The sequence below is a fragment of the Symphalangus syndactylus genome, chromosome 5 (assembly GCF_028878055.3).
Source record: "Symphalangus syndactylus isolate Jambi chromosome 5, NHGRI_mSymSyn1-v2.1_pri, whole genome shotgun sequence".
Classification (NCBI taxonomy): domain Eukaryota; kingdom Metazoa; phylum Chordata; class Mammalia; order Primates; family Hylobatidae; genus Symphalangus; species Symphalangus syndactylus.
Window position 1 is genome coordinate 16,869,824 of NC_072427.2, and position 22,050 is coordinate 16,891,873.

At 42.4% G+C, this 22,050-nt stretch overlaps 1 protein-coding gene across 5 annotated transcripts in view; it reads right to left on the minus strand.

Annotated features, from left to right (window-relative positions):
* Positions 1-21,642, minus strand: part of TICRR (TOPBP1 interacting checkpoint and replication regulator) — a 54,801-nt gene extending 33,159 nt beyond the window's left edge. For 3 of the 5 annotated variants that reach the window (XR_010121007.1, XM_055277240.2, XM_063640117.1), the window contains exons 1-7: positions 20,845-21,639; positions 13,995-14,268; positions 12,419-12,660; positions 10,999-11,233; positions 4,757-4,886; positions 2,366-2,505; positions 1,308-1,526 (exon numbers count right to left, since the gene is read on the minus strand). Coding sequence is in view for 4 of the 5 variants with exons in the window: in XM_055277240.2 (XP_055133215.2) it covers positions 1,308-1,526; positions 2,366-2,505; positions 4,757-4,886; positions 10,999-11,233; positions 12,419-12,660; positions 13,995-14,268; positions 20,845-21,498 (1,894 nt within the window). In the remaining variant the exon portion in view is untranslated. Of the gene's footprint in view, positions 1-1,307; positions 1,527-2,365; positions 2,506-4,756; positions 4,887-10,998; positions 11,234-12,418; positions 12,661-13,994; positions 14,269-20,844 lie in introns of all 5 variants that reach the window. The other 2 variants (XM_055277239.2, XM_063640118.1) reach the window with 2 other exon arrangements.
* Between the last annotated feature and the right edge of the window lie 408 nt (positions 21,643-22,050).

Below are 22,050 nucleotides of genomic sequence, written 5' to 3' on the forward strand. Positions count from 1 at the left end.
TGTTCCAGCATCATTTATTGAAAAGATTATCTCTTTCTCACGGAATTATTGGGGCATCTTTGTCAAAAATCAATTGCCCACTATTGTGCAGGTCTATTTCTGGACAGAATCTAGTCCAGAAATTATGTTCCTGCCACACTGTCTTCAGTACTGTTGTTTCGGCCTTCCCTTGCATGTATCAAGCACATTTCACACACCTTTACTAGCCCACTAAAGGTGTTCTGTCCCATTCAAACTGATTATCATATATGGCTCTCACATTCCACAGGAAAAAAAAAAAAAAAATTGTAAAGGAGCATAAAATTCACGCTTCAGAATTTTCTTTTTTTTTTTTCTTTTGAGAGAGTCTCGCTCTGTCTCCCAGGCTGGAGTGCTGTGGTGCAATCTCGGCTCACCACAACCTCCGCCTCCCAGGTTCAAGCGATTTGCTTGCCTCAGCCTTCCGAGTAGCTGGGACTATAGGTGCACGCCACCATGCCAAGCTAATTTTTGTATTTTCAGTAGAGACGGGGTTTCACCATATTGGCCAGGCTGGTCTCAAACTCCTGACCTTATGATCCGCCCACCTTGGCCTCCCAAATTGCTGGGATTACAGGCGTGAGCCACCACACCCGGCCCACTCCAGAATTTTCAGAAGAACTCAGAGATGACATCAAAACACAGCACAATTCATTTCTTTTAAAAAAAAGGAAAGAAAAAAATAGGAAAATAGAAGCTGCTGGATTAAATTATTCCCACCTTTGAAAGATGTCAATAACCTAGCCCTAGATTACTCATAAACCCATTTTCTTCTCCCTTTATTCACAAATGTAAAACTTCTTTAACCATTTGTTCTACGCCCAAGCCATGGGCCTTGTGACTTTGCTTATGCTAATTCTCCACCTGGAATGCTCTTTTATCTTTCTGTCTTCTAACTCTGCCCATTCTTGGAAGTCTAGCTTGGACTCCAGTGGTTCCTAGAAGCTTCCATAGCTTATCCAGCCCTTATCTTCCCTTTCTGAACTCCTAGTCTAGTCTTTACTTCCTGAATGGGCTTGCATTTTCTGTTTTAGACTTTTGGCTCTCTTACTAGTTCTAGTATTTCATTTTATATATATATATGTATATATATGTATTTATTAGTTCATTTGTTTTATCTTTGCAGCTAGATCATAAATCTAAGAATAGGACATTATCTTGTTATTTACTTATTCACCATAACACCTTTTTGGGCATGTAGCAGATAGTCAATAAACTAAGGGTATGATTAAATTTTATTTTTAAAAAAGAGGGGTATAAAAGAGTAAATTACAGACTAAGAGGAATACCTTTAGGTTTAGAACTTCTTAGTGTTCTTCCTCTGTCTTCCAATTTATCTACTGTTCTCCCACAGGGTATCTTTTGGATTCCCTTGTCCCCAGCCACATCCGGACTGCCATCTGGATGTAACTTCTGGGCCTTCACATTCAGCCTTGCAACATTCAACATCTTTAAGGAACGGCACATGGTATTCATCTTCTGTCTCACTGGAGTACGAGGGACACCTCCTACCAAAACAACATCAGAGGAGGGAAAGTAAATTGCCTTCCACTTCTGTGGAATCAAGAAATACTTTAATTCAGATTACTGGGAAAGAATATCAAAACGAAGCATATCCCTCCAGAATGATTTGAATTAGGAAGTTCTTGCATCTCTTGCTGCCCACACACAGGGTAGAAAGAGAACCTTTCTTTTAACCGAAGTTTAGGAACTAAACATCTCAATGTGATTGGATTGGAACTAAACATCTCAATGGATGGTTTTCCCATCAGGCAAATGCCAAACAGACTTATTTTGGTGTCACCCAATGGCCACCAAAAATGGTGATGAAATTTTTCTGAATGACAGTTTAGCAATCTACATAAAGAGCCAATTTTCATACCCTGACACAGTAACTGGTTCCTGGAAACTTCTGCTAAGGTAATTACTTAAAAAACAAATTATATGCATAATGTATACTACAGTATTATTTATAATGATGAAAATTGAAAGCAATCTAAATGTTCAACAACATGAGAATTTTGTAAATTTAGTTAAGCAGTGAGGTGGAATAATATCTAAAAAGGCAAGGTAGCAAAAGAAAAAATACTTATAAGCAGAACACAAAGTTGTATTTGAATTTCTATCATAATTAAAAATGAAAATGGCTTATTCATTAGACAGATAAGACTAGGTGATTTTTAAAAAATCACTATTGAACTAATGTAATTATTTTAAAATTTAAATATAAAAATTTGCCCTTCTTTATTTAGTTACCATTTCAACCTCATTTCAGGAAATGCCCATCTTTTAAAACGTACAGTCTCAAAAAAGAATGCTTTAAGAAACAGCCTTTCTAGGTACATACGTTTCTTTTTGCTGTCTTCTTGATGAGCTATAGTGGATTCTTCACGAGATTTTCTCTGGTAGAGCTCGGCAAGGCAATGTATTAATTCGCCTTCAGTTTTGGAAGACTCTTCCTTATTAGCTGAGGCAGCCTGTAGTAACCTGTGAAGTCAAGATGTCTAGAATAAAACCAAAATTCTAATTTTGCAAAATGCTTTAGAAATAAACAACACCGAAATACCCACTATCCTCTAAAAAGCTAACCAAAAGATGTCCCCACAGATGCCTTCAAAAATATATTTTCTTAGGAGAGAAAATGTCCCTCCTCTCATTTTTGATTTGAACGAATTCAGGAACCGAAGCTGTCTTGTTCACAAAACCATTAACCATTGTATATAATATTGACTTTTATTAATAGGATTCTTCATGAATTAGGGTACAAGTCTAATTATGGCAGATATTTCACTTCAGGCTTCCATAGTTATTTTTTACTCAGTTTCCATATATCAAAGTACAAAATGATGTTAATACATCGTAGTAAGTATTGCAATGACTTCGAATAATTCTTTCACATTGTAATAAACTCATTTGGGATTGATGAGAAGAGGAGGAAGTAGGGCAGGCAAGAGGGGTGATTAGTTATTAAATGCTTTTCCACCTAGAGCTAAATATCTGTCATTAAGGAAATTATGAAAATGGCACAACATCCAAAATGTGTTATTTGTATTTTAATATTTTCCACTATCTGATATAACTGATTAAAAAGTGGAAGAAAGTTACGATGACACTAGTTGAACAGATATCACAGGGTGGAATATGTGTTGGGTCTATCGGCTTCATCCATGTAGCCAATATGAAGCAGATTAATCCTCCCTAAGTGTGCTGGTGCTCTGTCGCCCATCCTGAAGTGCAGTGGTGCGATCTTGGCTCGCTGCAATCTCCGTGTCCTGGATTCAAGTGAATCTTGTGCCTCAGCCTCCCAAGTAGCTGGGATTGCAGACATGTGCCACCACGCCGGGCTAATTTTTTTGTATTTTTAGTAGAGACGGGGTTTCACCATGTTGGTCAGGCTGGTCTTGAACCCCAGGCCTCAAGTGATCCACTGGCCTTTGCTTCCCAAAGTACTGGGGTTACAGGTGTGAGCCACCATGCCGGGCCTGGATTTTCTATAAAGACAATCATACTGTCTTCAAACACTTCAATATTTATACCTCATAAAAATACTTACAGATAATTTAAAAAAATAACATGGGCCACATTTGTACATTAAAAACTACAAAACACTGAGAGAGATTAAAGAGAGACCTAAATAAATGGATGGCTGCACCATGTTCATGGATCGGATGACTCAACATTGTTGTCAGTTCTTCCCAAATTTATCTATGATTCAATGCACTCCTAGAGTTTCAACAGACATTTGTGTGTGTGGAAACTGACAAGCTGGTTCTGAGGTTTATATGAAAATATGAAGTATCTAAAATAACCAAAAAAATTCTAAAAAAACAAAACCAAAGTTTAGAGGACTTACACTACCTGATTTAATGACTGGTGCTATAAAGCTACAGTATATGGTATTGCTATAACGCAATATTGAAGACAATGTAGTATTAACATAGTTTTTGGACTGTATTCTGTCTAGAAATCATCTGCACAAAGGTGGCCAGTTGATTTTTGACAAGGTGCCGCAGTAATTAGTGGGAAAAGATAGTCTTTTAGCAAATGGTGTTGGAATAATTGAATGGATATATGTGTGGAGAAAATAAACGTCAACCATACCTCTTAATAATAGTTTGAATTTCTGCCATATCGTTTACATTTCTAATATTGTCTTTTAATTGCTTGATCTTGCTATAGATTATTTTACTTGGCTTTTCAAAGAACCATCTTTTGTTTCTCTTGATCACTTACATTTATTTGTTTTCTATTTAATTTATTTCTGTTCTTATCCTTATTGCTTTCCTTCTTTTGTAGGGTGGAGGTTACTCTCTTATTTACTTCTCATGTTGGATTCTTAATAATTGGTTGTTAACTTTTTTCTTTACAAAAATAGTCTGCAAATACTTCTTTAAGTATAAATTCAGCCACATTAATCAAGTTTGCTGTTTTCTATTTGCATTGATACTTAGTTATAAATATTTTCTCACTTTAAGGAAGTATTTATTTGTATTTAACTTGACGAATTACTTTGTTAAATTTTAAAGAATTTTTGGCAGGTATATATTTATATATTGTTAACATATTATCTAGCTAACATACTCTCACAATATATACTAAGATGAGAGTATTTTATTTTTGTAACTAATTTTTAATATTATTAGACTATACTCAGAGAATGTGGTCTATTAAGAAAAAAATGCAGATAACTGAACATTGATTTTAATAATCAATACTCAGAAATATAAAAAAGTTTTACCCAAATGACTCCATCAAATCGGAACTGGCACCACTGATGTTACAGAAAGGAAACCACTTTTCCACAACAGCTGGACTCCAGGGAGTGGTGTGGCCAAGCTCCTGCTGGGCCCACTCTGGAACAGGAGAAGCTATTGGAGCAAAGGAACAGAGGCAGGAGAGGAAACGGCATGAGAACCAAAGCAGAGAATTCTAAGCACTTGCTCCTCCCCTGGACTGACTGCATCCCTCCAAAGGACATACAAAGTGCATAGTTAACATTTGTTCTCCGGCACCACAAACTGCTACAGGCCTATGTGGTAAATAAAAAATGCTACTGAAAAACGTACAGGCACAATTTAAAGTCTTTTGTTCTTATTACTGGCTATAAATCCTCTCATTTCTGAAATGTTCCTGAACAGGTTAAAAATATATATTGTTCTTCTTTTTATTTATTTATTTTTTTGAAACAGAGTTTCGCTCTTCTTGCCCAGGCTGGAGTGCAATGGCACGATCTCAGCTCATGAGCCACAACCTCCGCCTCCGGGGTTCAAGCAATTCTCCGGCCTCAGTCTCCTGAGTAGCTGGGATTACAAACACATGCCACCACGCCCAGCTAATTTTGTATTTTTAGTAAAGACGGGGTTTCTCCATGTTGGTCAGGCTGTCTCGAACTCCTGACTTCAGGTGATCCGCCTGCCTTGGCCTCCCGAAGTGCTGGAATTACAGGCGTGAGCCACTGCGCCTGGTCCTGTTCTTAAAAATGGCTTTGTATGGTTGGGCATGGTGGCTCACGCCTGTAATTCCAGCATTTTGGGAGGCCAAGGTGGGTGGATCACCTGAGGTCAGGAGTTTGAGACCAGCCTGGCCAACATGGCAAAACCTCATCTCTACTAAAAGTACAAAAATTAGCCAGGCGTGGTGGCAGGTGCCTGTGTTCCCAGCTATTTGGGAGGCTGAGACAGGAGAAGCTTGAACCCGGGAGGTGGAGGTTGCAGTGAGCTGAGATCACACCACTGCACTCCAACCTGGGCAACAAGAGTGAGATTCCGTCTCCAAAAAAAAAAAAAAAAAAAAAAAGCTTTGTACAAGAATAAATAAACAGTAACAAAACTACAGAACATCACAATTCTGCTGCACTGAGTAGGTAAATTGGAAATAGATGTGGCTCTATGTTGGGGAGTGTAAGGGTAGAAGGATCTCTTAAAATAAGCCTGATGGAGGAGGCAGTTGGGGGAACAGTAACAGAAATTTCAGTGAACTCTGTAATTCTGAAAGATCCATCTAAGACCCCAGACAAATGAAACGTTAGAAATTAATGAAGTCTTGGGGAAAAAAACCCAAATACTTAAAATGTATTCAAACTTACTGAGACAACCAAGTTCTAGGCCTTCTATCAGTGAGAGAATTCAGAGATAAATACAATGCCTACTTCCAAACGAGCTCCCAGTATAGGAAGAGTAGATCCACTCTTGTGAAGTCATGGAGATACGTATAAATGTTAGCACATGCTAACTCTGTCTAGATGGGTAAGGAAGGTCTCACGGAGAATACAGTATTTGGGCTAGGTACTAATGCATGAATAGGACCTCACCCAGATGGAGCACGGTGGGGAGACTGGACAATAAGCCGGCACACTGATTTATAACCTGGAAGAAACTGTGGGCCATGCTACAGCAGAGAGTACTGGTAAAATACTGCAGTTCTTCCTTTACCAGATTCCAAAATACAGTTTTTTGAGCTGCTTCCACGACTATATAAATAGTTAAGATACAGTCTGTTCTACAATACAAAATTTTCTACAAATAGCCTACACACAATTGGTAAGTAAGGTAGTGACAGTAGTACAAAATATTACGTTGCTTTGGTTATGTGATCATTCCTAATGTGCTAATATTTTATACCACCAAGTAGCAGCAGCTGAATTCAAAGTGCAGCACAAACATAACTAAATACAACAAGCCAGAGGAGCACAGTGCTGTACACTATGCCCTTTCAACCCGTATTTTTCTCCTTTTCTTCTCCTTGGCTGTTTGGCCACGTGCACTCTCTTGAAAGTGCTTATGATGTAGTTCCCTATCTTTGTCATTGGCCCCTGTCTCCATAATACCACAGCCTCAACCATCTTCGTCATCATGCCATCTTCACCTTTCTTTTAAAGGATAAGGTATATTTATTATGGAGTTTACTTATTATGAGTTTAATGTGTCTTTTAATCAAACTAGAATTTTTATTAGGATTGCACTTTTTTTGTTGTTTTAAATTGAGACAGGGTCTTGCTATGTTGGTCTTGGACTCCTGGGCTCAAGCGATCTTCCTGCCTCAGCGTCCTGAGGAGCTGGGATTACAGGCATGTGTCCCCACGCCCAGGATTGCCTTAGTTTTTATCACTACCAAAGATTTTGAGAAGTCTGCCCCAACTGTAGTTTTCCCAAAGCTATTATTCTTAGTGTAAGATTTTGTAGAATTTTTTAAACAAGCAAAAGAAACTTCACATCACATGACAGCATAAATGCCTATAATTGCATTTGCTGTTATACTACAAAATTCAGACAAGGGCAGTAAAGGTCTATGAGAATAAACATGACATGATTTCTTCTTAAGTCGTTGTATGCTGGATTAGGGGAGAAAGGCCAGAAATACCTGCCTCAGGCCTCCAAGCCTCAAGCCTCCCTCTGCATGGAAAGAGAGTGCCCCTCACAGACTTACCTGCACCTCTTCCAGCAAATGTCAAGCAGGAGCCCCATGCTAAAAACAAGGCCACCCTCCACTGGCCTCCTGGGCAGGGCTTTGGAGGGAGCCCTAGACCCTCGGAGTTAGATGCCCTCCTTCTAGTCTCCACGCCTACATGGGCAGGAGTGGGGGTGGGCCAAACATCCATGCTTCTTACCCCCCAGACTCACAGGTTCAGCACCACTAGCTGCACTGAAACCACCAGGAATCAACTCATGCTCCCCTTGATAGCTGCTTTTTCCCGTCAGGCGAAGCCCTAGACCCCCAGGTCACTCCAGTCTGCCCACTCGAATCTCCTCACTGCTCCTTCCATCTCCCATCCTGTCACCACGGCCCAGCCCTTCCACACGTAAAATCCTCCCACTCTGCCCTCTGGAACTCACTGACCCTCATCAGCAAAATCCCCTATGTCCTCAATTCCATCTCCTCCTGCCCTGAACACACTGCTTCCCCTGCAGCGCTGGAGAGAGCTGGCTGCTCCCCCGCCATGCTCTTTTTCCACTTGGCCCTGAGGTGGGCTGGTATCCTCCTTGCCTCTTCCAGATCATTTTCCCTCTACCTGCTGAAAATGACGACAAAAATCCAGCTTTGAGTCTCACATCAAAGCCTACACTCTCATAGTCATCTAACAAGCCTGAATCATTCCACCTTACTCCTCAAAGACTGTTAGCTCCTGACTCACCACCATCAGTCTCTCCAGTACTACTCAGTCTTAACTCTGGATAATTTCCATACACACATTTGATGCACCAACACTCTGGCCTTTGTTCCCTTGAATTCCTCACCTCTGGTGCCCTGGTGCGTTGCCCTCCTTCAGTCACTCTCTCCCCCTGGTCACCACCCTCTATGATCTCAAGCACCCCACTCTGACCACCTCCACCTATTTTTTAGCTCTCTCCTTTGAGCACATTGGCTCCAGAAATCCTGAGACCCCTATAACCCATTGATCTGATTGCCTGTCCTTCCGTTGTCCTCATTTCCCTCCTTACCCTGCCTCATTCCATGGACAAATCCTGTAATCTCTTCCTGTTCACACTTTTGAATCCCTGACCCCTCTCTCTAGCTTTACCACCCTCATTTGGGAAAATCCCAACCCTGGTTAATCCAGCTCCCTGCCTACTCTGCAGCTGTGACAGCTGGTGAATGTGGCTGGAGGCAGGCAAGCCCACAGAGGAATCTCACTTTACCTTCACGACTATCCCGGCAACCTTCCTCCACCTTCATGCTATCTTCACCCTCTCAGGAGCCACTTCCTCCTTCCCTCTGTCCTCAGCCTCCAGCATCTCCTTAAGTTTTCATTTTCAGCTGATGATGTCACTTCCTAAGTCACTAAAAAAACTGAAGCAATCGGAAGAGAACCCCATACACTCACACCAACATCACTCACCTTGGCATCCCAGCTTTTATATTTTTGCCTTCCCCCAGTTGTCACAGATGAACTGTGCTTGTTCCCAAGACCAACCCCTCCACTTGCACTTCCTCAAAGCTCTCTAACCAACAATTCTCTCCATCCCCTGCATTAATTTTTACCATATTATCGCATCAGCATGCAAGCAGGCTATTATTATTTCTAAAAATCAAAACCAAAAACCTTGACCCTTCTTCCCTCTTTAGCCATTGTTTTCATTACTCTAATATCTTTTAGATCAAAACTACTCCAAAAAATTGTCCGCACTTGCTGTTTTCCTCTTTTCAGTCTCTCCTGAACCTATTCCCACTCACATTTCTACCCTCACAAATCCACCAAAACTGGTATCACAACCATCATGTTGTGATGGTATCACGAGCATCCACATTGCTCAGTTGAATGTCAGCTCCCAGCCTTCATCTTCCTTGGCCTGTCAGTAGTAAATAACCCAGCCAAGCACTTCCTGTCTTCACTTGGCTTCCAGGGTACCACAATCTGGGTTTTCTTTAACTCAGTGACTGTCCCCCTTTTGTCTCCTTTGCTGGTTTCTCTCTCCTCATCCCCCAGACTGCTTAACATTGGGGTGCAGGGATTAGTCCTTAGTCCCCTTCTCTTTCCCATCTACGCCCACCCTCATGGTGATCTTAACCCATCTCATGGCTTTAAACATCACTGATGACTCCCATCATCTCTAGTCCAGACAAATCTCCAAAACCCAAACATGCATAGTTGATGCCTACTCAATACCATGTGTGGATGTCTGATGAACAACTCAGACTTACCATGCCCAAAACAAACCCTCCGGTCCTCACCACCCCAGTCCCTGGTTCTCCCACAGCCTTCCCTATCTCAGAAGGAAACTGCTTTCTACCAGTAGCTTAGGCCAAAAGTCTCTGCAGTCATTTTCAATTTCCCTATAGCTCACTCTACACATTTAATCTAACAGCAAATTTTGTTGGCTTTACCTTCAAAATATATCCAAGAGCTCCAACTACTTCCAACTCCCTGCATTTCCCACCATCTCTTGCCTGATTATTGCAATATTTCTGACTGGTTCTATCCTTGCCTGTCTATAGTCGATTCTCAATATGGAAGCCAGAGTAATGCTGTTAAAACTAAGTCAGATCGTGTCACTGCAGAAAATCCCCCAAAGGCTTCCTCTCTCACTCATAGTAAAAGCCAAAGTCTTTTCAGTGCCTATAAAGCCCTGCCCAGTTTGGTCTGCTGCTCGCTCTCTGACCTCATCCCCTCCTACTCTCTCCTTGCTCCTTTCACCGCAGCCACAGGCTTCCCTGCCATTCCTCTAACACCCTTCTGAGCCTTGGCACTCGCTGTTGCCTCTACCAGCAACTCCCTGCCATCACTTTCTTCATGGCTTTGCTCAAATATCATTTTTTCAGCAAGGCCTTCCCTGACCACCCTACTTAAAATTGCAACCCTCCCTACCCTAACACACCCCATTCCTTTGTTCCTGCTTTATTACTATAACTTTTGTCTCTTTAGACTAAACCGTAATTTTCCTGACTTATTGTTTTGTCTCCCCTGACTAGATAGTCAGCTCCATGGGAAGATATCTTTGTCCATTTTGTTCTCTAATATAGTCCCAGTACCTCGAACAGTGCCTGACATAGAGCAGGTACTCAAATCTGTTGAATAAATGAATGAATTAAAGAGATATCAAGTTGATTTTATATATATATATATATACACATATATATCTATATTTAAATCTACCTAGCATAAATAAGGTTTGTAATACTAATGTGATACAAACCTTATTTATGCTAGGTAGATTTAGTAGTAACAATGCATTTAGTTGCAAATGCTAATAGTAACAATGCAACGCAGGGTAGATAGAATCACTACAGTTTTATATGCAGTATTTATTAAATATATTAAAAACCATGACTTCGATTTCAGACTGGTTTCATGGAACCTGCAGCCTCCTCAGAAGTACTTAAGGAATTCTATAAATAATAATGATTTAAACTGCCTGAAGTATTGTAGCTTTATCTGTGTTATAACATATTGGAGTTCTACTAACTACACAGTGAAAAAGTCCCGATGCTGGAAAAGACTGCAAACCACCCTAGATTCTGTTAGTTACTGGTTTAGGAGCTTACCAGCAGAAGCAGTATCTGCAAGTGAATCATGAGTCTGATTCAATATACTATCCACAACATCTGAGAAAAGGGAAGCTGTGTCCTGGGGGCTGTCACCCGCAACTGTTTGGAGAACATGTCGTTGAAATTCAGCCTCCTTGGTGCGGAACACAGTGAGGATCGTAGCATTGGCAGAGAGTGGGGAAATAACTCCAGTGACGGGGGGCCAGCCTTCACCAGGGTCCACATCAGCAACCTACATGAGAAGTTCTAATTAGTTGAGAATATTATTGTCAATATGCCTAAAGAAGAATGTAGTGTACTAAAAGACAGAATAACCATTTTCCCAATTATTATTAACGTGAAAACTATGAAAAAGATAGATTTGATAATTATTAGAGGTAGAAGGGAATTTATTAATATTTCTAATATTTCCTAATATTTCTACTTAGAAATAAGTAAAACCTGACATTACCAGGAATATTTACTAGGTATTTACTATGTGCTCACTGAATCCTCACAATCACCCTGAGGTAAAAATAATTATTATCCCCATTTTATAAATGAGGGATTGAGGCTGAGGCAGAAGTAACCTGTTAAAGCCACCTACTTAGTAAGAGAAGATGCCAAGCATATGTGACTTTGAAACCCATGTACTTAACCATGAGGCAGAAATACCATTTGAGAGATTTATCCAGAACATACAGTAGGCAGCAGAGCTGAGACCTAATCCAGATCACTGACTCCCAAACCCAGTGCTCTTTTCCTCAGAGCACACAACTCTCAGAACAGCATCTGTCCAATGACTACCCTATTTTTCTCTATAATATTTTACAATGGGAACCAGAATAGAGACCCCTCCTAAGAGTATGAAGGCAAAAGACAAAGTAAGGTAAGGAATTTGCTCATAGTTTAAAAATAATTATCACCGTTAAATCAAATCTGGGTATGTATATGTTCCTTTTCAGAAGACATTTCTACATTTGTGTAACTACTGTCCAACTGCTGAGTTACACAGACAATTATATTACATTGTATATAGTTACACAACTATTACACTATTATATCTAATTTTACTGTGTAGCAGCTTTTTCTTAAATACTTATATAAAAGTAGTAAATATATAACAGAATATTTAAAAAATAATGAGAAATCACTCACCACATTACTATCCTAACATAAGCACTCCATCTGGCCAACTGCCTTCTTCCCTATGTGAATATAATTTAACTTAATTGGATTCTTGGTACATGCAATTTAATGAGTGATTTCTTCTCTAATGAGCATTGCTGTCATGATACTATAATGTCGACAATATTATTTGCAAAAGCATAATCAGTTTTACTAAGACCATATTGTGTAGGGCATTTATAAACACACTTATTTCACTTTACCAGTGTGTTGTTAGACAAGAATAACTTCCCGTGTGGAGGATACCTACCAGGTGTAACTCTTCAGCAGTCAGCCTGCTTACCAACTGCTGAAATAACAGCCTTTGAGTTGCTGTGCTCTCCTCTGGACTTTGTAGCATCCAGCTGTCAGTGCCCAAAGTGCTGCTCGTTGGGAGAGACCACTGGGTCACTGAGCCTTTTAGAAAAATCCTGACTGGTTTCTGAAAATGTCTCTGATGCATGGCCAAGGGCTCTAGGGTGACTGTCCATGTTTCTTGAATCTCTTTGCCTGCTAGAAATAAAGATTAATTAGACCAGAATGCCAAATTAAAATAAAAAAAATTAAAATTCCAATATAAGGAATAGATACTAAAAAGAGATTTAATAACAATAAGAAAAAAATCAAGTTGTCAATTGAGATACTGTCACTTAGTTGAACACTTCAACTCTTATTCTACTGCCAAGCCATCATAGCAAGTTCATTTAGCTCTATAGAAAAAGCTATAAACAAACGGAATTACAAAGGCAATGTGTGATGGCAGAACTTCTCAGAAATTATGACTTAGAAATAAGTATAAGTATTGAAGGCCAGGCATGGTGGCTCATGCCTGCAATCTCAGCACTTTGGGAGGCTAAGGCCAGAGGATCACTTGAGGTCCATGAGTTGAAGACCAGCCTGGGCATCATGGCAAAACCCCATCTCTACAAAAAATACAAAAATGAGCCAGGTGTGGTGGCCCATGCCTGTAGTCCCAGCTACTTGGGAGACTGAGGTGGGAGGATCCCTTGAGCCCAGGAGGTCAAGACTGCAGTGAGCTGCGATCTGAGCTATGATCGTACCACTGCACTCCAGCCTGGGTGACAAAGCAAGACCTTGTCTCAAAAAAAAAAAAAAAAAAAAAGAAAAAAAGAAATAAGTATTCAAGCAATGTTTACTACTTATAAGAAAGAAGACACCACTTCTTAAATCCATAAAGTACAGTGCATCATATCTTACGAGGAGGTTAAATTCTAAAAACTGTGTAATGAAATTAAATAAACAAAACTACTCTTGAAAATTCCTTAAACTGCACATAATGTACAACACAGTTTTATGTATGTATCTCTATACGGTATTATTTCTGTGAATATACAATGTACTCAGAAATGAGATTTACCATATAGCAAATCATATGGTGAAACTAATGTAATGAAGATTCCAACATGTTTGCTTTTCCTGGTAACAAGCATCATTCTGGGTTTCTGTAGACTAATTTACTTCTTCTTTCAGTCGACCATTGTTTCTCTATGGTCTTCAATTTATCAATCTCCTCTATGAGGCAATGAAATCATATACCCATGTGCTTGGGCACCTGAATAATATTACCCTTCTTTGGGAATAGCTGGTAAACTTTAAAATCAATCATTCACTTGTTTTTTTGTACACAGGCTGGCAGTTGTACTGAATTAGAGTTCAAATCTTTCCTACATATCTCTGATTTTGCCTTGATGTCTTTTAATTCTTTCATAACAAGCATTCATTGAGTGCCTGGGCTCTGAGAAATGCCAAAGAAGTTAAAACCTTCTTTGAAGAAATTAATGTAACTGAGAGTTACAAAAAAAAACCTTAAAATATTATTTGCTTACCTTCAACAGGGAGAAATAACATTCCTTCCATTCGTGGAAACGAGGCCTCATACTCAGGAGAATTATAGAGCAAACGGTTTAAAGTGGCATCAGTTGGCAGCATTGAAATCCACGGAGAGAGATGAGGTTCACTTGACAGCTTTATTTCACTCCTGAGCAGCATTTCCCCAGCTTGAGCAAAATCCCAGCTGAAAGATGGCAAGACAGTGCCACCTCCATGGTGGAGCAGTTCACAAACAGTCCAGTATCCAAGGTGGTCTGGGGATTCCCACAACTAAAATAAAATGACAAACAACCTTAGGTTACTATAAATTAGGCATTCATAAATAAAAGTAAAGGAAATCAGGAGAAAGTAAAGTTGATACCAATATTAAAGGATCGAATTACACAACCAATGTATTTGCTGGACTAAATAGAAATAATGGTCAGCATCAAGCTATTGTGCAGCCCCAGAACAAATTACTACCTAATATGTCTTTGAGAAAGCATTCATTTAGTAAAAATAGTACCTTATTTATATTTTTGTCAAGGAACAGAAAGAAGTGACACAAATCACTGGGTATAGATCATAAAATGTTAGAAGGAACATAGAATCATTATACATTAATAAAAATAACCTTTTTTTTTTTTTTGAGTCAGAGTCTTGATCTGTCACCCAGGCTGGAGTGCAGTGGCATGATCTCGGCTCACTGGAACCTCCACCTCTCAGGTTCAAGCGATTCTCTTGCCTCAGCCTCCCAAGTAGCTGGGATTACAGAAATGCGCCACTGTGCCCACCTAATTGTTGTATTTTTAGTAGAGACGGGGTTTCACCATGTTGGCCAGGCTGGTCTCGAACTGCTGACCTCAAGTGATCTGCCTGCCTCAGCCTCCCAAAGTCCTAGGACTACAGGCGTGAGCCACTGTGCCCGGCCTATTAATAAAAATAATTATGTCCTATACAGCACACACAATAATGGCCAGGTGTCATGGGAGTGAGGCAGGAGCACCTCCCCCAGATGGTGACCATCACTCTGACTTGCCCACCCACAGGCCTGTGCAGAGACCAGACAAACCGAGGCCTCGTCGCATCTTTTGCCCTAACGCTTGCCATAGCCTGTAAAGTCTGTGCTCTGCCTCTAATCGTTCCTCCATGGTGCTCTAAGTATTCTTCCAAATCACTTCTCTGATCATGCTACTTCTCTGAAATTCTGAAAGGCTTCCCACTGCCTCCAGAATAAAGTAACTCTTCAGCATAATCACAAAGCCCTTCACAACCCAACCCTAAACCACCTTTTGGAACACATTGTCTTCTACCCCTCATCCATTCCCACTCCTTCTAGGCATATTGAACCATTTGCTATTTCCTGAACATGCCATATTTTAAGGCTTCCCTGTTTTTGCTGATTTCTATTTCCTGTGCCTCCCCTTCCTTTTTCACCAACTGAACGGTTATTACACTTATGTATCTGGCTCAAATCCTGCTTTCTTTGTAAAAGCCCTGCTTCACTCCTTCACACACAGCTGACTCTTCAGTCAACCTTCTTTCAACAAACTTTTATTGAGCAACTTCTACGTGCCATGTCTAGGATCCTGAAGTGGGGGCGGGGGGCTGGTGTGAATAAAACAGTACCAACATAAAATGTTTAACATGGCATCACAGTATAACAACAATATTCAGCTACTATGGGAATATGAAGGAGGAGCACACCCCTTAGAATATGCTCATCATGCTGGTTAACAATTGTAAATTATAAATTGCTATGTGAATGTGAGGAATTAGAACTAGAAGGGTCTTAAAAGTCAACTAGGTCATTCCCAAACTTCCAATTATAGTCATGTTCAAAGACAAGCAGGGAATCATCCATGGTCACAGCAAGGCTGTGAACAGAACCCAGGACTGTTCTGAATAGACTGCTTTCATTTATTTTTATTTTTTGAGACAGGGTCTTGCTCTGTTGCCCAGGCTGGAGTGTAGTGGTATGAACATGGCTCACTGCAGCCTTAACTTTCTGGACTCAAGCAATCCTCTCGCCCCACCCTCCTGAGTAAGTAGCTGGGAGTACAGGCATGTGCCACCACACCTGGCTAACTTTTGTATTTTTTGTAGAGATGGGGTCTCACCATGTTGCCCAGGTTGGTCTCAAACTCCTGGGTGCAAGAGATCCTCCTGTCTCAGCCTTCCAAAGCTGGGGTTACAGGTATGAGCCACTAGGCCTGGCCTAGACTGCTTTTAAAATTCGGATCATGACCATCTGATGGACTTTGATAGATTATCTGATGGATTCATTGAGTGGTTTATGATCAGCATTAAAAACAAAAAAACAAAAGATCCCATGTAATGAAGATAAACAATGTATTGGAGCACATTATCTTCTAATGTATCTAAACTTTTCAGTTATGCATATCGATCTGGAAAATGCTGTATTAGATTAACCAATTAATTAGTATGTGCTGTTACCACCCATGTATCTATATCTGTGTTCACTGCTATGGAGAGAATGGTAACCTGGTTCAGAGGCCATAGATCCTGATTAGGATTTTCTGCCAAATGGACACAAAAATTTTGTTGAAATTGTTTCAGCCAGAAGACCAGCCAGGAAAACAAACAAAAAACCCTGTTAATAAAATGAAAGGTTAAGATGTAACTTTATGGCCGGTTGTGGTGGCCCACGCCTGTAATCCCAACACCCCTCACTTTGATCCACAAGACAGGTGGATCGCCTGAGGTCAGGAGTTCAAGACCAGCTTGGCCAACATGGTGAAAACCCATCTCTACTAAAAATACAAAAATTAGCTGAGTGTGGTGGTGGGTGCCTGTAATCCCAGCTACCGGGGAGGCTGATGCAGGAGAATCACTTGAACCTGGGAGGCGGAGGTTGCCTTGAGCCCAGATTGCACCACTGCACTCCAGCGTAAGTTACAAGAGTGAAACTCTGTCTCGGGAGATAGGGGGGAAGATGTAACTTGAATAAGTGTTGAAAAGGACATTAAGTTTCTATTAAAGGTAATGTGTGCATGGCTTAGTCTGTTTAATGTTGCTTACAACAGAATAGCTGAAACTGGGTAATTTGTAAAGAAAAGGAATTTATTTCTTACAGTTATGGATGCTGAGAAGTCCAAGGCCAGGGGGCTGCACTTCCAGAAGGCCTTCTTGCTGATGGGGACTCTGCAGAATCCCAAGGCAGCACAGGGCAAAGCATGGTGAGGGGGCTGAGCAAGTGAGCTCAACGCTTTCTTCCTCTTTTTATAAAGCCACCAATCCCACTCCCATGACACCCATTACTCCATGAGTTTTAGAGGGGACAAATATTCAAACCATAGCAAAACATGTGATTAAAAAAAAATAACAGCCTGTAATCCCAGCACTTTGGGAGGCCGAGGCGGGTGGATCACCTGAGGTCAGGAGTTTGAGACCAGCCTAGCAAACATGGTGAAACCGTCTCTACTAAAAATACAAAAATTAGCCGGGCGTGGTGGCACACGCCTGTAATCCCAGCTATTCGGGAGGCTGAGGCAGGAGAATCACTTGAACCTGGGAGGCAGAGGTTGCAGTAAGCCGAGATTGCACCATTGCACTCCAGCCTGGGCGGCAGAGCAAGACTCTGTCTCAAACAAAACAAAAACAAAAATACAAACAGTATACTATAGAGTATGGTCACACTTTTCATTCGTATGCGTATTATAGGATAAGTGACAGACATGTCCTAGTAGTAGTTTCAAATTTGGGGATCTGTAAATGTCCACTAGACTATAAGCTCCAAGAGAGCAGGGACCACATCTATTTGATTCCTTAGCATACCTGGCAGGTATGGAACAAATATGTATTGAATAAATCTAAGGCATAAAGTTGAAAATGTGTCAGAGGTCTCTTATCCTCCATTCTATCCTATATCTTTGCAAATATGATATCCTGTTTTACACGCTTGGATCCCTCTGCCTCCAATGTAAGTGCAGGTTCTGTTTCTCCCAGTTCTACTTCCCAGACTGCGCGCTCCCCAAGGCAGGACCTGGATTTTCTCTTCTTCCCTTCTCCCCACTCCTGGACAGAGCACTCCCCAAGGACACAGCCTAAACCTTCCTTTTGCCCAGCATGGCTGGGCAGGTTTTTGAATAGGAGATGATAGATCTTCAGCAGAAGAAAATTCCAGAAAAGCTTGAGTATCTTACATCTGAAACAGCAGATGTAAGAAGGGAAGCCTCAGAGAAGACCTATCCCCGCAGTCGACGGTACGTCAGACCTGAAATCGTTCTTTAAAAAAGATCCAGTCAACCCACTTATTTCGATGCTACTCAAAAAAAAAAAAAAAAGAGAGAGAGAGATTAAAGAGAAGAAAAGAGAGACAAAGAATCTCCAAGACCCATCAGGCCCCATCTAACTTATTTCTAGCCAGTATTTAACATAATACAATTCCAGAAGAAAGTCTTTGATGTGGTATCAATTGTTTCAAACTGAGAAATGTGTTGTATACTGTGTCTAAGGCTTGACTGGCTGCCTTAAATTTTAATATTTCTAGGATTCCATTTTCCCCATCAAATGTTTACCATCCCCTTAAACACTTTTTGTCCTTTCCTTTTCTTGGCAAACCACTGCTGCCTTATTTTGCATTTGCCACGCCTTTTTTGGGCTTTGTATGTGAAGGCACTTTGAAAATTTTAACACACCATATCATTATTTAAATGCTTGCTCATTTTCCATCTGTAATCTTGCAATTTAACTCACTCCTGGGTTAGTGACGTGTATTTCCATTAAGTGGAATCGCATCTTTCACCTGGTTAAACCACATTCCAAAGCCTTCCCATTAATTAATTAGAACAAAATCCACATTTTCGACCTTGTCCCTACAGGTCGGCCTCTCCTGCTTTCTGACTTTCTCTCACACTGCTCCCCGACTTTCTCTCACACTGCTCCCCTTGCCTGAGCTCAGGGAATCCGCCAACCTCAGCCTCCCAAAGAGCTAGGATTACAGGCGTGAGCCACCGCGCCCGGCAGGGAAGGCCTTTTTGAGCAGAGAATTGAATGGTGAAGGAGGAGGAACTCAAAGGTAGGTAAAGAACATTCCAGGTGAAGAGACAAGCAGGTGTAAGGATTTCAGCTGGAAATGAACTTAGGCAAGGCTCCCCTTGCCTACTAGGTCTCAGCACTCCTTGCCTTTTTGTTTCTGAAACAAACTAAGTTTATTTCCAGCTGAAATCCTTACACCTGCTTGTCTCTTCACCTGGAATGTTCTTTACCTACCTTTGAGTTCCTCCTCCTTCACCATTCAATTCTCTGCTCAAAAAGGCCTTCCCTGCGGGGCGCGGTGGCTCACGCCTGTAATCCTAGCTCTTTGGGAGGCTGAGGTTGGCGGATTGCCTGAGCTCAGGAGTTTGAGACCAGGGTGGGCAGCATGGTGAAACCCCATCTCTACTAAAAATACAAAAAAATTAGCCAGGCCTGGTGGCGCCCGCTTGTAATCCCAGCTACTTGGGAGGCTGAGGCAGGAGAATTGCTTGAACCCAGGGGGTGGAGGTTGCAGTGAGCCGAGATCGCGCCACTGCACTCCAGCCTGGGTGACAAAGCGAGACTCTTTCAAAAAAAAAAAAAAAAGGCCTTCCCTGACTAACACTCTATATACAATAACCACCTCCTTCTACTCCCATCCTATGACCCCGTTTTATTTTCTCCAGAGCATGATTTGAAATTGTCACTTGCTTATCTGTTTAATCTGTTCCCTGCTTTGGCTACCATGTCCCCAGCAGCTCAAACAGTGTGGTAGACACTCAATGTAACTGGCTTCTCAATGAACATTTGTTGACTAAATGAAGTGCAATGAGAAGGATGAAGGCAAAAATATATACTTATCCTAGCACTTAACAGGAGCAGGGGGCCTCACCTCCTCAATAAAAATCCAAATTAGCCATTTAAGACTTTAAGTTTGCAAGAATTTACTCATTTAGTCAGCAAATACTGACTGAACACCTACAATGTTTAATACACATCTGGGTGGCTGGGCGTGGTGGCTCACACCTATAATCCTGGCACTTCGGGAGGCCAAGGCAGGTGGATTGCCTGAGGCCAGGAGTTCAAGACCAGCCTGGGCAGCATGGAACCTGGCCTCTACTAAAAATACAAAAAAATTAGCCAGGCGTGGTGGCGTGGGCCTGTAGTCTCAGCTACTTGGGAGGCTGAGGCATGAGAATCGCTTGAACCCGGGAGGTGGAGGTTGCAGTGAGCAGAGATTGTGCCACTGCATTCCAGCCTGGGCGACATACACTGTCTCAAAAAAAATTATATATATATATACACATGTATATACACACACACACACACCCCTGGTTATTGTGTTAAAACCTGCTGCCGGCCTCTGAGGTATTTTTAGACTAGATGGAGGGTGAGAGATGTGCACAATCAAAACATATGGAGAAAGGGTTAAGTGCCACACAAAATGTGTATGGCAATTTAGACGCTGGACTGAGCAGTTGTCACTGGGGGAAGCCTTAAAGGGTAAGTGAAGTTAAGACTGGCCTGGAAGAGTGAGAACTGGCATTCCAGGCAGATTGAACAACACACATAACACAAAACAAATAGTCCAGACCTGTTGATTTTCTAGACTGGACTTCAATATGCTAGAGTAGATGTAGTGTGTAGGAAAACCAAGTCTGGGAAGGCAGGTAGGGCCCAAATTGTGAGGGGTCTTAAACAGTAGGTAGTGAGGAACTACCCATTTCGTTGTGAAAACTGTCCCTATTTATTTGTTTCCTTCCGAAGGGACGCATAGTCCTGTTAGTCTCATTCGGGGTCTGTGGCTGTTCTAAGGACGCTGCCAAGTTCTGGTTAGCAAGGAAAGCACCGTGCACGCTATCTGAGACGACTGTAAACCTTCCTTACCTTAGACCATTCGGTGGTATCCACCCAGTAGAAGGTGATTTTTCGGGCGACCATGACTTCCTGGACTCTCTTGGGCAACAACTTCTCCATCACCTGCTTAGGGGTGGGCGGCAGGCGCTGGGCCTGGGCCTCGCACCCAGACACGAACTGCAGCAGCTCCCTCTGCGAGTGCGGACAGGGGGCCAGGAGGAAGACGGCGTTCACCAAGCCCCCGAGGGCGGCCTCGGCCTCCTTGGCCTCGCTCTCCACGTCCAGCAGTCTCCTCCCGCTGCTCCGCAGGATCGGCTTCGCGGGCGACGTGATCTCGGGCCGGTCCCACTGGTAGTCTAGCAGCGTCTCCATCAGGGCGCCGTGCGTGTGGGTGGCCCTGGGCGCCGGGCCGGGCAGGTGGGCGCGATCCTCGAGCCTGGCCTCCAGCTCCTCCTCAAAGTCCTCCCACGAGCGGGACCCCAGCTCGCGGAAGTCAGACACGCGGGACGGCCGGCTCCGCGCCCCCTGCGAGTCAAAGAACTTGAAGGCCCAGTGGACCCTGGCCAGGCCGAATCGGCAACTCAGGTAGGTGAGGAGGCGCAGGGCGGCCCGCCGGACCCGGCTGTGGCGAGCGGCGCCGCCCGCGGTGTCCAGCAGCAGCATTACTTTGTGACAGCATGCCATATCGGCCGTGCCGCCGCCCCGGGGCCCCAGTCCGGGCCCGCGCCACCGTCCCTTAGTCCCTTCCTTCAGGGAACCAGCGCCATTCACTGCTTTCCTTTGGGACCCTGGTCGAAAGGCTCCCGCGCTCTCCAGGAGCTGCTGCTATTGGGGGAGGTAGTTTCCAAGGTTAGCTCCTATTGGCTGCTTGCCTTACGTAAGTTACGAGAGCAACTTCCATTTTTGGCGGTGATTGGAGGGGCAGTGGAGAAAACTTCAGTCTGTTGGTGGAGGGAGTGACGGTGGGCGGGTCTCTGTGTTCCGAAACAAGCTTAGCATTCATTGGCCTGGGCCTTCGTTTTAAATTTTAAAGAGGTGGTGCCTCGGGGGCGTGTCAAGAAGTTTCGCCATTGGAAGGAGGTCCGCGTTTGTGCGCAGTCGTGAGTGCGGACTGCGGGGCCACGTTTCCCAAGACCGAGGAAAACTTAGTGCTGGGAGGGAATTTGCGATGGTTTGAATCGAACTTGTTGAAATCCCTGTGGACCGTCTATGAAGTAGAATCTGACGACTACGGCT